Source organism: Lissotriton vulgaris, chromosome 8 (assembly GCF_964263255.1).
Source record: "Lissotriton vulgaris chromosome 8, aLisVul1.2, whole genome shotgun sequence".
NCBI lineage: Eukaryota > Metazoa > Chordata > Amphibia > Caudata > Salamandridae > Lissotriton > Lissotriton vulgaris.
The window spans coordinates 266,925,150-266,941,275 of NC_141696.1; the positions used below are offsets into that span (position 1 = coordinate 266,925,150).

General features: G+C 44.4%; 1 protein-coding gene across 2 annotated transcripts in view; it reads right to left on the bottom strand.

Moving 5' to 3' along the window:
* NCAM2 (neural cell adhesion molecule 2) overlaps positions 1 to 11,754 on the bottom strand; it is a 1,306,184-nt gene extending 1,294,430 nt beyond the window's left edge. For both annotated transcript variants that reach the window (XM_086934039.1, XM_086934038.1), the window contains exon 1: positions 11,316 to 11,754. In XM_086934039.1, coding sequence (XP_086790165.1) covers positions 11,316 to 11,367 — 52 coding nt within the window. In that variant the 5' untranslated portion in view covers positions 11,368 to 11,754. The remainder of the gene's footprint in view (positions 1 to 11,315) is intronic.
* Between the last annotated feature and the right edge of the window lie 4,372 nt (positions 11,755 to 16,126).

The window sequence follows — 16,126 nt, forward strand, 5'->3', positions numbered from 1 at the left end:
CCACTGGGAAATGGAGAATAATTGTGGTATCAGATTCATCTCATTCGATTTCCCTGTGTTATTTCTCTGCATTTTTTCTTGGAGATTTCGGCTGCTTTGAGAAGCTAGGGTCTCTAGAGGAAACTGAACAGGCCTTGGGTTTTCCCTCATTAATTTTAATCCTGATGGGTCTGGCAACTTCCACCATGAGTTACTTTTAATGAGGCTCGATGAATGGCAGATTACTATAGCTGGCAGACAGCTCTAACTGAATATATATTTGAATTTCATCTCACTCAAAACATTGCTTGTGGGGGAAAGTGCATCATCATTTCAGAGATGAGACAGGTACCTAAAGCCAACTTCTGCTACATACCAATTAGTTTGTTATTATATTTCTAATTAAATATATCTTTAGCCTTGAAGTCTGAGTCATCAGAATGTTGTACACCTGCAGGCATGGAACCTTAGCCTCAGGAAGATTTACAATTGTTTATCTAATTAATGAAAACCCTACATTTTTCCTAAAACGATTTTCAATTAGCAATCGTCAGAGTTTTGGAAAGCGTTTAATGTGAAAACCATTCATATTTTGATTTGTAGTTTTTACTTTGAAAAAAATCTTGTGAAACACTCAATTTTTTCATGCATCCTGTTAGAATGAGGACATTCAAAGAACTTTCTGTATCTTGGGTTACAATATTTTTCAGGCAGATATGTAGATATTCAGAAACTGTGAAAAATAAATTGCACGTTTGTCAATCGTAAACTTTCTACATGTAATATCCTTTTACAAATCCTCTGACAATACACAGAAAAGGCCCACTAGTGTTTCTGTATATTGATCAATTTTCTCATTTTTTACAGACTAACTTGGCTTGTGTCTATATGAGAAGCTTCCATGAAGCTATTTGCCTTTGTGAATCATTTGTAAATTCAGCAATCAGGAATTCGTACATTTTCAGTGTATTAAGTCTCACAGATATCATTTTGTCAGTTTGCACATCTGTTAGCTACTATCTCACAAAGTCTGCAGCTTGCATTGCTCGGCATGGAATGTTTATATTTTATACTAATGGTATGATGCACAGGAGAAATGAAATGTAATTTAAAAGGTTACAAAAATCTAATCATATCGGAATCTAAATGTCATACAAATAACTTAAACAACCTATCCTAAAGCAATACCAGTAAACCAAATACAACAAATGAAGTGCTTGAGTTGTAGACTTGATTTCAAACCTTTCTAATTTGCTTTGAACATAGAGTGACAATCAGTCTCAAAACATAGTTTCAATAAATGTATCTTACTTCCTTCGGATACTTCATTTTTTATCTGTTTATTTAATTTTCCAGTATATCATGGTACATTTAACCAGTAACATAAATCTACATATTAATTTATATCAGTTCAGGCAACAATTACGTATTTTTTCATGTTTGCCATACAATACAATACACTTTCTAGCTTGGTGGGTGGATCTGGAAATACAAATTAAATTTATACGTAACCAGTGTACTCTAACCATCGAGGTAAGAGCAGAGTAACTCTAAACATAGCAGTCAATGGTATCTGGTCACTTGTAATGCAACATATGTTGTATCATGTTCTCGGTGTGTGGTCCATGTGATGAGTTTGTGGGCTTCCTGTTATTATACGTCTAGGTAAGCCTCTTGGTTATTGTCACAGGACTTTGGCTGGCACCAGGTCCGGGTGCTCATAGGCCATTAATATCTCCCCACGTCTCCGCAATCAGGTATTTCCTGCATTCTCTATTTTCCTCTTGTCTTAGTGCTAAATGTTCATTGTCTTCCCACTGTGATACATCTCGCTCTTTGGATACTTCTCAATCTCCTATCGATGGGGTGGTATCTGCATGCACTTTAGACCATAGCTATTTGGAGTAGATATATACTGGTCCTGTGAAGCCCGCAAACAAGCCCACAAACATGACCTCTCGTTTTTCTCTCTGTCACAGATTGTCACACACATGGAAAAACCCAAGTCTGTATATCTGTCCTCTTCTCCTGACTTTAATCACAAGATTTGCTGATGTGTGGCCTGATATAGAGATTATCAGACAGGATGCTTCAAGACAAAAGTAACAGATATCCTGGGGGCCATACTACAAGAGCCTTTGGAAATAATGCACTTCTAATATGACAGATAGCGTATCTATCAAGTTTGTGACGAGTGACCCTTCCACTGAGCTCCACACTAGGACCTCAATTTCAACACATTTTGCAATGCACACATAGGAATGGCAGTTATTTTACAGAAGGAAATGATTCAGCCCAGTGGGCTGTCTCAGTTTTGTCAAATGAGAGCTGGAGTAAATGAAAGATTTGGGGATTTTTATATTTATTAAAGAAAGGGAAATACAGCAATGATTAGAAAAGATTCGAGACTGAGGTGAAGTTAAGTAGGTCATCAGAGATATATGAAATGTGCACACAGAAGAGAATGTTGAAGAACGTTACCAGAGTTAGCAATAAAATACAAATGCCTTCTTTTTTCTTTTTTCCTTTTCTTTTTTTTCCTCTTTCTTTCCGCCACTCATGTATGCTCCATGTAAATATATATTTTTTTATATACAATAAAAAATTACAGAAATCAAAAAAAAAAAAAAAAAAAAAATGCAATTGTGAGCAAGTAGTTCTTCCAAAAATACTTTTTTTTAATATTTAAAAATAAAGACTAAACTCAAATAACTAGAAATCCAAATAACCCACAATGTGAACGCACATTTATGCGTGAGTGTGCATGTTTTGGTGTGTGCGCCTGTGTGTCTGTGTAACAAAATTAACCAAAACAAGGGAGAAAAGACAACATGCTAAATATAGAAATCCTTAAAATATGACATAAATCAATGCAACGTCTCACAAGGGTATTTACTATCCAGCACAAAAGGTTTATTGCACTGCACAATTCATTGAAAACACCCATAGGTTTGAATTCAAAGCCCAAGTTAGTCAAACTGGGCTTTCCGTCATAATTAATGTCTCTCTCATGTAGTCTTTAATAATGGGATATGTGTCTATTTCTCAAAACAAATGTTGCACTGCATGTGTGCCGCACACACCATATCCAATGTGTGAGATCCTTCTGAGCTTCTCTATGCAAAGGAAATTGTTGTGGAAGTGAATGTTTTCCTTCAGTTCCTATGCTAGTCAGCCTACACTCACCTCTGCCCCATGGAGTGATGCCATGCAAAGCTCAGACTAAGCATCTCAGTCTTTACCCTGACCCCCCATAAGAAAAGTTGAATCAACATTCACACTCAAACATCAGAAGAGGCAAACAATGCTTTCTAAAGAGATTTATCTGTCGAGCCAACAGTATATTTAAATAAAATGACACGCAGTCAGAGTATTGGAGCTGTCGCTCAGCTGATCCCAGCAAGAGGAGCACGATCGAGAGCTTTTTAACTGTGTTTTTGACAGTGCGAGTACACTGAGCATTCTGCCTTCTGTCAGAAGTCACCTTTTGTTACTGATGAAAGAAAGTGCTAAGTACAGCAGCTCGAAATGCAATAAAAGACATTACAATATGAGGCATTTTTCTATTGTGACACCCTAGGGGGGGAAATGCTTTTAAGTGCCAGTAGCTTGTCTTGTCTCTTTGGTTGCATCTAACAATCATCAGTTCCACCTAAGCTGAATATGGAAGAAGGAGAAGAGGACATCAGGCGGGCAAGACACCTGGGGCCAGATTTATGAAAGGATTGTGTTGCCCTTGAGCCATGCAAGGTGTCACAAGGGCAACAGAATCTTTAAGCCATTGTTACATGTTGGGTTGTGATGGACACCAAAAAGCCCTTCTAGTGAGCATTCTATAAATATTTAAACATATCATAAAATTCCTGTCCACACCCCTGCCTGCTCTTATCTAGACAGTTTGTTAATGTTTGATAGTGTTTGTCATGTATAGATATCAATATATGCAGTATATGAAGCGCGCAATTCTCTCTCTTTTAGCTAGTTCCGAAGAAAATAATAAAAATAAGTTTAAGAGCTAAACAGCATGGCCCTCATTTATGGGGCTGTGTGTCACTTTTTGTGACGCACCAGTGGCGTAAAAAATGCGCCTTGTTGCACCATATTTACAAAGTGACGCATCTAGGTAGATGCGTCACTTTGTAAACCTGTGCGCCACATTATACCTGCGCCAGGTATAATGTATGCAAGGGGGCGTTTTGACTCAAGAAAGGGTCATAGAAGTGACGCAATTAAATTTATAAGATTTCACTGCGCCACTTCTAGGATGCAAATGCGTCAATATCTTACACCTACCTCACAGCAGGCGTAAGAGACGCATTGCTGAAGTTGCGTCACTTTTGTGACACACTCCGGCAATGTGTCACTTTTGCACCATACAGATACGTCAGAAATACTGATGTATCAGTAACTCCTTGCGCAATGATGCGTCATACTGTAAATATGACGCATCATTGGTGTCGCAAGGAGGGCGCAATGAAAAGTGACGCATCGCTGTTTTCACGCAGCGATGTGTCACTTTTCATAAATGTGGCCCTATATATTTTAGGGATGCCACTTTTTTCAGCTTTCCAAGTGCCTCTGACTCATACAGAATGTGGAACATTATTTGTGGTACAAGATTGTGCACTTAACTTTCACTCAAACACACGTGGGGAGCTCTAACTGATACACCTCGCAAAAAATGACCTCTATGCCAGCAGGAAGGAGACTAATTAGAGAAAAGACTATGATGGACAACTAAACCATCAGATGGGATAACTAAACACAGGAAAAGGCAGGATAGCAATTTTGCTTGTATATCCTTAATGATAGAGCAGGATTTTTGCAATATACATTTTTAAATCGGCATAGCTATATGTATGGTGTGGTGATAAGAACCTCGCTATACTGTTCTGTGGACTGTATGAATTATCTTATAATGAAACTCTAGTACAAAATGTGAGTAAATCGTGTGCTGGTATTCTCAATACTGTAGCACTGCATACATAGCATGAGGCTTCAATTCTGAGAAATAGTGAAGATTCACCTTAATAAAATTCATAAGATCAAACGTTATTTTTGCATATTTTTTATAAACTATTAAAACCGAGCACAAGCAATAATCAGCATTACTCAAGGAAGGTGATATTGAGAGGCCCAGTACCCATGCTTGCAATCACTAATAAATGGATTGGTACCAGTGGCTTTTCCTATAAAAGCATTTTTTTGCCATCAGTCCATGGCTAACAGTCTTACAGCTAATCCTATATATTGAATAAGATGAGACTGCATTAACTCGTTTTTCCTTTCTAAGGCCATTGATTGTAAAACCTGCTTTTAGTTTATCAAATCCCACGCTGCAGTGTTGGAATTCATGAGTGGGTCAAGATGAGCGTGCAGGAAGAATGCACAATGCTGTGTCCTTGGAGAGGCTGCTCACCGCTGGCTTGATTGCAATGTCTCAGTGATGAAACGTAAGATATCCTTGACGTTGAGAAGCACGTGCTACCGCCTTCTCGGTCTTCACTGCGCATGTCTCCAGCTCTCTTATCAGAGGATTACTCTTACATAAAAGTGATCCATTTACTGCATTGGGCAGTGAGCAGTAATGTGGAAGGGAGAATGGAACAGCAAATGTGGGTCACACATTGTTAGCGAAATTGTCGTGGGAATTTGTGCAATAGAGTATCTGAAGAAGAAAACTGCGCAACCTTTGGCACAGAAGAGGAGTAAAAAAAAGCTGAATCACTGGTGCGTAAACATATATGTAAAAAAACCAAGTACATAGCAGATAGCGGCAAACAAATTCCAATGTTAGATTTTGAAAATAGAATTTAGGCAAAACTATAGTCAGTTCTTGCTAAGACACATGTCAAAGTTTCACCATATTGACACAATATTTTGTCAACATAATGTGACGAATCATGCCCCTCTGCCTGCTATACACACACACACACACACACCCATACACACACACACACACTCACACACACATACAGTCCAAATGTCAAAAATGACTCCAAAGACATTATGGCAATTCTCCCACCAGAGGGCAGGCAAGACTCTGTCCTTTCGGGGACCCTAGTTTCTCCACTGGAAATTCTCATAAACTGCCCTTTGTAAGGGAAAACGTATGGCAAGTCCATATGGTACTTAAAGAGTATAGACAAGATTCAACTTGTTGGAGAACAGTTTGTTTTGAAGACGTCTGCTTCTAACTGCAATATCAGCTCTTTTACTGGATTACACCCATAACCACGTGGTGATGGGATGAAATTATGACCACAATGTATTTGAATATGCTCATTAATATCAAAACACATAGATAACAAGCTATTTACACATTTACATTAGCCAGAATTCCTTCATTTTAAAATCGTAATTGCAAATTGCTCCTTAAAGGATATAATCATAGAAATGTGACAAATAAATGAATTAAATTGCAAATTTGACACTTATGTGTGAAGATTATGTATGTGAACGTCTTAAGTAAATAGCACAGCTGCAACCCTATGTTAGTGAAGTTTTAAAGTATTAGGCTGATTGGCTTAGCTTTGCTTAGTGACATCTTACACTGTTAAGTTTTTTTTCTCTTTTAATCTAGGTTTATTGCAGGATTCTTGATAGGTTGTCTTAAGTACTTTTGCTATTTCTGGCTATTTATTGACCTGTTATTTTTTTATATATCTTTTTGTAGCTTGAGGTGAAACAGAAGCACTCCTCTCGGAGAAGCCGAGACCGACTGTCTGTGCATTCGAAAGAACTGATAACCATATGTCTGAAAGGCAGACCTCTATCAAGCCGAACCTAAAAAAGAAGACACCATATAGCACATCACTCCTCATATCACCCGATGAAAGGGCTTACTAAGAAGCAGTGACAGATTTGTAGCTTGTTTTAATATCAGTCGTGAGTACTGGCCTCACATTGTCTCGGACTCAACACTGTGCCAAAGGGTCTTGGTGTACACCAGACAGGGCCACGGAATGTGGCTAAGTGCTGGGTCAATCCTCCAACCAAACAGTTTAGAAACAAAGTGATATTTACTAACAAAACACACTGACGCAATCTGGACGTGTTTCACGTGTACATTGATATCTGTGAGCTTATGAAAATTGGAGTGTGATTTCTTGCATGCCAAGTTCAGTTTGGGGAGGGCCATATATCCCCATTGATCCTTTGGTATGGAGGCCATAGGTTGCAATCCTATAAAAGGCTGGTGGCTTGATATTCTTAACTCAGTAGTAGCAGTCAGTGTCAAATTCAACTCACTAAACTGCCGTGGAAATAGCTGAGGAAGTAGAAGGCAGGTTTCGCCATACGATGAAACACGCGCTGGCTGTTGATTCCTGGCTGCCTGTTCATGTGTCAACATTACTGATGCACAAGATGATAACGGAGTAAAGAAAGTCGAACCCTTGGACATTTGGAAATGTAACGATTGACAAATGGGAGTTGCTCAGGACTCTCCTCTACAGGCGAAATACAGAGGAACAACGGGGAGTGTGGGAGGCAGCGTGGAAAAACAGGATGTGCTCTGATGTTCAGGAGGGTGGGTGCACTGCTTCAGAAACTGAGCACGTGCATCGGCGGCGCGAGACCCTTGTAGGTCTGAGCTGCAGTCCACGTGAAAAGGGGCGAATTCAAAGTGAAGAAACGTCCACGCCAGCACTTGGGCACGGGCCTGCGTTCTGCCGTGTGTGCATTCATGCACCGCGGTGTCTGCTCCAAGGCTCAGGCCGTCTGGAGCAAGGACCGCACAGGAGCCTGTTATTGCTTTCTATCCAAGCCTGACCACAATCAACAGTGGCTTTGCTTAACAGCTCGCTCTTCGGTGTGCTAACCTTCCAGAAGGGCCTCTCTGCATTCGCTTCTCCTGGCACCTTGTCTGATACTTTTTCGTTTTAGCGAAGCCAGGAGCTGTTCCTCGACATATGTCGTCCCATGATTGATAATGCTTGCATTCATTCTTCTACAAATGTGAACGGCAATACATCGTGGATTTCAGCAGACAGTTCTTGCCCACTCCAGAGAGGGAGGTATGCACAGGGCTCGAATGAGCCAAGTTTTCACTGGCTTACTCCTGTTAGACACTGCCAGAAAGGCAAATTGAAATATCCCAACCAGAAGGAAAACTGGTTTCCATACACATCAGGCCGTTCTTCTCAGCTCAGTGCACGCGTGGAGAATAAATACATTGTAAACCTGTACATATGGCATCTTTCTTGAAGTGCAAAATATCTTATTAGATTTTTTGCGTCAAGGCTTTGAAATATTTTGCCCTACATGAAAATGTGTGTGTTCGTATAGATATACGCATGTGTATGTGGGTTGGATGGGGGTATGTGTGTAGGTGGATGGCTGAATGGGTGTGTGGGGGTGGATGCATGCGTGTGTGTGTGTGTGTGTGTGTGTGTGTGTGTGCGTGTGTGTGTGTGTGTATATATATATATATATATATATATATATATATATATATATATATATATATATATATATATATATATATATACACATTGAGTTTATTCCTACAGTACAACAAAGTGACATGAGAAAATCAACTCTTGCTGTCTCACAGACTAACAGGTACTTCATGCATGAAAATAACTCTTCAAGTAGTGACAATATCTCCTGAGTGTGACTTATACTTGCTGCACAAATGTAACCCCTTGCATTCCTCTTTTGGTTAGATGAAAAAACCATGGTACAGACCACGCATGAAGATGCAGAGTATAATGTGCTAGTTAGTACCATTGTTAGGGAGGGGCGTCATGACGCACAGGATGCATTAGGTCTAGTGTTTCAAAGTCTCCCCTCCTTCCCCAACAGTGGGTATAATAGCATACTGCACTCTGCACATCATACCTTCTTAGCATACATTTCCGGAAGAGGCAACAACATGTTATTCCATAATATATAGCACTATATCTTATGATGAAGACCTCTAAAATGTGAAAGGAAGCTTAGATGTTGCTTTTCTACTTTCCCTGAATGCATACTGAGGTGCATGCAATTTCACAGGGCGAAGGCTCATGGCAAAACATTACAGAGAACAGCAAAGACAAGATACGGAGTGTCCCACTGTTCAACATTGGCCTGTATGATACACCAAGGCAAACCATGCATTCTGATTGGCTGAAATTGAACAAACCTCCACCGCCTGCATACAGACAACCTGGACCCCCAAGACCACTCTTCTAGAAAAACAAAACTTCTAGAAAACTTCTAGAAAACACCAAGAAAGTGCAGACTGTGTAATATTCACCCTACCTATCACATCAGAAGGATCGGTGGTGGAAAAGTACAAGTTATACAGTACCAAACAATGCTAGCATGAACATGGCACCTTTATTATTTCTATATGGACCGACTCGGATGCGAAAACCTGTTTTCAGTTTATGTAAGCTTAACACAAATAATCAATGTGGGTGCAGTTCTCCCCTCAGACCCGGTGTCACTGCGCCTGCTGCGCTAAGGATTTTAACCTACTAGTATTAAAAAAAGCTCTGTTTTGCGAAAATAATCTTCGTTAGATATGTTTTCCAGTTGGGGCAACATTGCCTCTCCTTTTTATTCTCTGTGTTATCTATCTGCTATGGTTGTTTTAGTGACATTTCATTCGTGTTTACTGTCCCTTCTCTCTGACTGATGCGTAACCAAATAAACGTGTTTACAGTGTGGCGCGCGAAGTATTTTGAAGACATCTCTCTGGCCTTGGATTCCGTGCAGACTGCAGACGCCGCCCTCTTCCCCTCTCATCGCTGAAAGACTAACAGCTACAAACTGCCCTCCCGCGAGACCCCCGCCTGACCCTAAGTGACACGGGGTGGGTGGCAGGGGCACCTTTGCTGGGCCTGGCGTTGCACTGGGTGATTTTCCGTCTGTCGCGTGTGCTGTGGTGCTGCAAAGTTCCCCCTCTACTCTGTATTTCTGAACTGAGGGAGAGATAACTTGCTTACAGCAACGCGGACATTACTAATTGAAGGAAGGCAGTGGTCTTTCTAAATTATTTCAGGCCTGATAACGACCAGAATGGGGCTGATAAGGCAGTCTGACATCGCTCCGAGGTCCCACATTGCAATATAAAATCCACGTGTTTAAAATGACATACATATGCCATACGGATACAAAGAAATAGTTCGCACTTCCCCTTGCAAATAGTGTTTAACCCAAAGCTAGCCCCCTGAGTCTATGATACTTGGGAGCTGTCTGGGTTTCACCCACGTTCGATCGTGTGTCATCAACTTTAATCTTTGCCAAGGATAGGAAGACGAAATGGAGGATTGGCGGCCCAAATGTCAAGACGTGCTTGAGGAATGGAAGCAGAGACAGGCTCGCTGCGCGCCAGGTGATCTGTACAAGTGCACAGGACTACACTGACGGTGCTAGGCCGCCCCCTACCGGAGAGCAGCCAAACCGTCTCTCCGCCTGATGCCATGGCCACGGAATCTCAATGGCAGAACTCGTTGCTTTAGCATAGTGTGTGCAAGTTCTAAACTGCACTGGCGTGTAATCGCGTGCTCTGCCTACTTCATACATGTACTGAATTGTGTTTGAAGAGCGCTAATCTGAAAGCGCGAACATATTAGTTGAAACAAAAAACCGCTGTTTTCACAAAAACCTCACCAGTAATTACGCGCCCTTCAAATGAACACATTTAAAAGGAATTCTACTTAACATAAATATAAGCAAGAAGCCGTATGCCTGACCAGTGCTGCTCTCGAACACGCTGTTAAATCCTAGAATCTACATATAAACATATTTTATTTAAACCGACTATCTGCGCCTGGCAGTCGGCGGCAGAATGTCAAAGTCCACACGCCGGATCGTGCATAAGTAAACCCTGCTGTGGAATGAGGCACATTGAAATTCAGGGTCGCCTATTACTGCTTAACGCCACTTGTTTACAATCTTAGAATCAATCAGTTTGTCGGCTCGTTTTCCCACAAGGCAGGAAAAGAACGCGCCTGAAACGACCATTTAGCAAAGGGCCACCCTCAATCTCCAAAGGTCGACTGGATAGCAAGGGAAGAGGTCGCGGAGGTGCATTTGTGGGCAGGATACATTAGAAAACCTATACACAGCTCCAAAGCCCCTAACACACGCGCTGTTGCAAGTACTCAGGATGGAAGCAGTAGCCAGATATCAGATTTCAGCTGGGAAGACAACCTCTAGCTCAAAATGCTGCAGCAGATCTGATTTTCTTCATCTCTCCTCTTCATTTTCTTATCTCTCCAGAAAAGCATTTCCAAGAACGGTCACACATAGAAAGAATTAAAAAAAACTTTGCATGTGTTGTTTTTTTACGGTTTGTGTTTTCCAGCAGTGGGCAGGGGAATGCAAGAAAAGGCGCCTACCTTGCCCGCTGGAGACGAGCAATCCTAGCAGGTAGAGGGGAAGGAGGGTCATGTTCAGGAGGTGGGAGTGCTGGACAGCTCCCAGTCCAGGCTGCTGGTGCTGCTGGCGGTGCGGCTCCTGCACCTGCGTCCTCGCGGGGTTGCTTGCTATCCCTGTGCCCGTTGCTCGGACGGAGCAGCGCGCGGTGGAGCAGCAGTGTGGCCACAGCACAGTCCTCGCGCACTGGCTGCACTCCGCCCGCCGCCGCGCTATGTATCCGGGAGGCAGCTAGGTCTTCCTCCGCGCGCACGTCACCCGCTCGCGGACTGGGATTCGTCCGCGCTCTGTGCGGAGCCCAAGCAGGTAAAGCGGCAATAAGAGCCTGGCAGGAGACCGACGGTGAGCGTAGGCACCGGGCGTCCAGGAGACTCCACGAGGAATGTGCAAGAGAAGACGAGCCGGCAGTGAGCAGAATGTGAGAGGGTGGGCGCTGCAGAGGAGGCAGAGCCAGAAAGTTACACAGCCAGCGCGAGAGGAGGGGCTGCCAGGAGAGGCAGAACGTGAGAGAGGAGGGATCTGCAGGGGGAGAGAGGCTGCAGACTACAGAGTCAATGCCAGCCAGAGCTATCCAGGGGTGGTAGAAGCAGCGGGCAAAGGGGCGCATCAGAGAAGTGGGGTTGTTGAGGCCGCGGTGTTAGCAGGCGACAAACTGGGCACTGCAGGGGGGCGGAGGGTAGTGGTGACAGAGATCGGGCATTAACGGAGATCTGCTGGGGAGCGAGGCAAGTCGGGACAGAAAGTGGGCATTAATGGAACTCTAGTGGGGACTCACAGCAACCGCTGCAAAGACTGTGCAGGGGTTAGCAAGGTAGAGGTGGCAGACCATATGCATCACAGGAGATCTGCAGGGGGGCGAGAAATGGTGGCAGAGGCCGGGCTCTGATGGAGCACTACTGGGGACGCACAGCAATCGGTAACAGAGACTGCAATAACGGAGACCACAGGGGACTCAGACCAGTGGGTGACAAACTGGACAACAACTGATGTCTGCAGGCGACGAAGACCATCAAGCAACAGAGTCTGGGCATTAACGGAGATCTACAGGAGGCGCAGACCGTCAGGCGACAACGTCTGTGCGTTAACGGAGATCTACAGGGGCGCAGACCAGCTGTTGGCAGTCTGTGCATTAACAGAGACAGTGTTGACTGTTCATTAATAGAGATATAAGGAAGCGCCGGCCAGCCGTGGAGTCTGTGCATTAACAGAGATACGGAGGGGCGCAGAGAAGCTCTTGACAGCCTGTGCATTAACAGAGATATGAGGGGGCGCATAGAAGCTCTTGACTCTGTGCATAAAAGGAGATACAAAGGGGACGCTTGGCAGTCTGTGTATTGAAGGAGGTTTTCAGTGGGCGCAGGGAAGCCCTTGACAGTCTGCATTAAAGGAGATTTTCAGGGGGCGAACAGTCTATGCAACAACCATATTATGGAAAGGGCACCAGATTGGTCCCACTGCTCCGGGAAATAGTAGTTTGGCAAGAGGGGGGGGGGGGTGGTAGACACTGTGGACGAAAGAAAATCTATAGGGGGTGCAAAACCGATAGATTACAGCGGGTCTACAGGAATTGATGCAGCATCTGAGCTGGGGACAGAACGGGCAGCGCCAAGAAGCCTTTGCCTATAGGACGCCATTTGAGGGCTACCCGTCTTGAGCTCTCCGCAGGAAGGAAGGTTACATTCCAGTGCTGCCAGCTGAGTCTGCGGGGAAGGGTCTAAAGAGACAGAAGTGCCGGGAGTTTTAAAGTGAAAGTTGTCCTAGCATGCAAAGCAGAAGGCACAGACGCGGCACTTCTTGGTAGGGCAGGGACTGAACAGGAGATGAGAGTTGGGGCAGCAGTGCCACAGGAGACCGCGAGCCTTAAGGGGGCACTGGGCAAGCCGCTGTGCCGCCGAGGGCATGGCTCATCATGATAGCGACAATTATCTATGCAAATGCAAGGGTGGCAGGGTCTGGGAAGTAGAGGGCACCTCAGAGGCTGTGGTACCAGCAGGTGACAGACGCGGCTGGAAGGTGAAGAGCCAGAGTGATGCTAGTCTGGGCGGTAGGTGCTGGGGAGGAGGGCAATGTTCAGGCGGGTGCGGAGGGGGCAAGTCTAAACAGAAAGTACATCTGCAGAGGCGGATGTGCCAACAGATGGCAGAGACCTTCTTCAGGAGGACTGAAGACTCGAGGCAATCAGCGGGTGGGGTAGGCTATGCTGAGAGGAGAGGGCTGACGCTGGTACGGTCGTGCCTGGCGGGCCATGGACTGCCAGGGATTGGCACAGAGTGCATGAAGCTCTAGGCTACGGAAAGCCACGGGGCACAGGCGGGCAGTGGAGCTGTTCAAGCGCGTGATGTGACGGCAAAGTACGTGCAGCCCAAGAGATGTTACCGGCCCAAGGACCGGGGGAGTCAGGAGGAGCCGAGGGAATGCAGTCTTCAGAGACAACATGAGGAAGAGCACGTGGGACGAGCAGCCCAGAGCACATGCACAGCGTGACAGGAAAGAGCTATTAGCGGCTGACGTGCGAAGTATAGAGCGCGACCCTCCACAGAGCAGCACAATGGACGATTAAGAGGTGAAGCTGAGAGCAAAGCATTTGGAGAGACTGAAACTTTGTGAGGACTCTGAGAGCCGTGATTTCAAAATAGCTATGTCGAGACACCTTCCCAGTGCTAGCGCCCATGAGTGCCCCTGCGTCCGTGCCCTGAGGCAAAGGGTGCCAAGATCCGCGAATCCTGCAGGGAACTGAGCGGAAGGCGCTACTTCCATCGGCGCGTTAACACCTGCAGAGCCCTTTGCAGCCTCCAGGGGGGCATGGGAGCCTCAGCCCTGCCATATTACAACGCGGCATCTACCTGTGCCTGGCACAGAGACCTAGATCGGCAGTAAAGATGCCTCCAGCTGCTGTCACTTCGTGCTGTGATGGAGCTGGGAAGAGGAAGGCGCGGAAGAGCGAGGAAAGCACCGCAGGCACCAGACATCAGCGTTTCGGCGTTTGACTCGGGAAGCTTCAACGGAGGAGCGCCTGCTCGCGCCTCATCTGACTGTATCACGTTTACCCAGCAACAGCGCGAACTGGGAACGGAAGTTACACCTAACAGCCCGGTCCGAGAAACCACTAGATGGACAAACAGACAGACATACAGATGACAGACAGACAGACAGGGAGACAGGCTGTCTGATATCCTGATTTATTTTTATCTACTGGGAGAATTGCCTTTTCAGCTAGCATGTTCCTGATCGGGGAAGTTAGGCCTTAATTTCGGCTGTGAAACATAGACCACCGCCCCCACCCCTTGCCACCTCAGCTGTTAGCAGGGATAGACGTCTTTATTTGCAAACAAGGCCTTCATTCCCGCCTTCTCACACGCGGCCGCCGCACGTTATCAATTTTAAACCTGCCACTCGTTCTCATGAACTTAATTGTCAGCGTCGCGGCGTGCAATTTGTAAGATGTCAGAATGTGACAGTAACTTCGTCGTCAGTATCGAGAGAGTGGCTGCAACAGTACACCCGTTAAAGAAGGCACGAGGTCGACGCGGCAGGGGCACGTATTAACAATCTCAGCAGGCGTTCATGAAAGCACATCATGTTTACTTCAGACTAAACATCTATTTTCCGTCCTGGCTTAATTGGATGCGTTTCAATTTACCAAAGCTACCTAGAGGAAAGTTTAACGTTTTCTGCATGCCTTTATCAACAGAAAACAACCAAGAACGGTCATTACATAGATTGCTTTAATAGTACAGGAATCATTAATGCTAGTGTGGAGTTAATATAAAAGAAGTGGACTTTGGTTTGGCCTGCCACTGAGGGGTAAATGTGAAGCTGTGCCAAAATAGGTCAAAATATTTCCTGCCCTGGTCAAATTACCAAGGAAGGCTATTAGGGTTACTATCTTCTGTTGAAGCAACATTTGGGGTTTAAGGACTGCCCACCAGCACTGATCATGCCCCTTTGCATGACTTTATTTTCAGAGCTTGCCTACAAACAGCTCTATTTGTCTATTGTCGAAAATGTCAATACTTACAGTGTGTTTCTGGTCATTCATTGATAATCATTGGTTGTTTTTCTTGTCAATCTCTTTTACTTGTTTCATTTTTGTTTGTTACCCAGCCCCCCCCCCCCTTCCCGGAGCATAGCTTCTTTCCTTTCCTTTTGATTGGATGACTAGTATCCTTCATCTGTTCACATTCAGGGAGCTTCTTTTGCTTCAGCATCCCTTGGGGTTGTATGTGTTTTCATGTTCACTCCCCATCTGCCCTGTGTGCTATTTTCTGTTCACACTCCACCCTTCCCCTTTTCGTGATGCTCTTACTTTCCTCATGTGTCCAGTGCTTCCCCCTCCCTGTTCATCTTTTATTACCTACCCTCAGTTACTTTCCCACCCTAACTGCTCACTGCTGCCACTTATTGTAATGTTTATTTTCTCCCCCAATCTTCTCAGTTGCTCATCCATCCATCCACCTATCCCTGCCTGTCTTGTTTGTTTCCAATAATTAACTGATTTATTCTTTTGCGTTTTCAGGACTTCCTGGCAGCTACTACAAATACTCATTATTCTGAAAGGGTGCTTTAAAGCACCCTTTAAAAAATACCACTCTAAGAGCATCAACTGTCTTGGACTTGTAAATTAAAAAATAAAAAATATCTCTGCCATGTCATAACATACACGTGCGCATACGCACCATCATGCTGGGGCTGCCTTAGTGAAACTGCCCATACATGTGTCAGCATGACACTGCATAAAAACGATTATGCAATTTTACAAGGTTTTCTGCTTTTT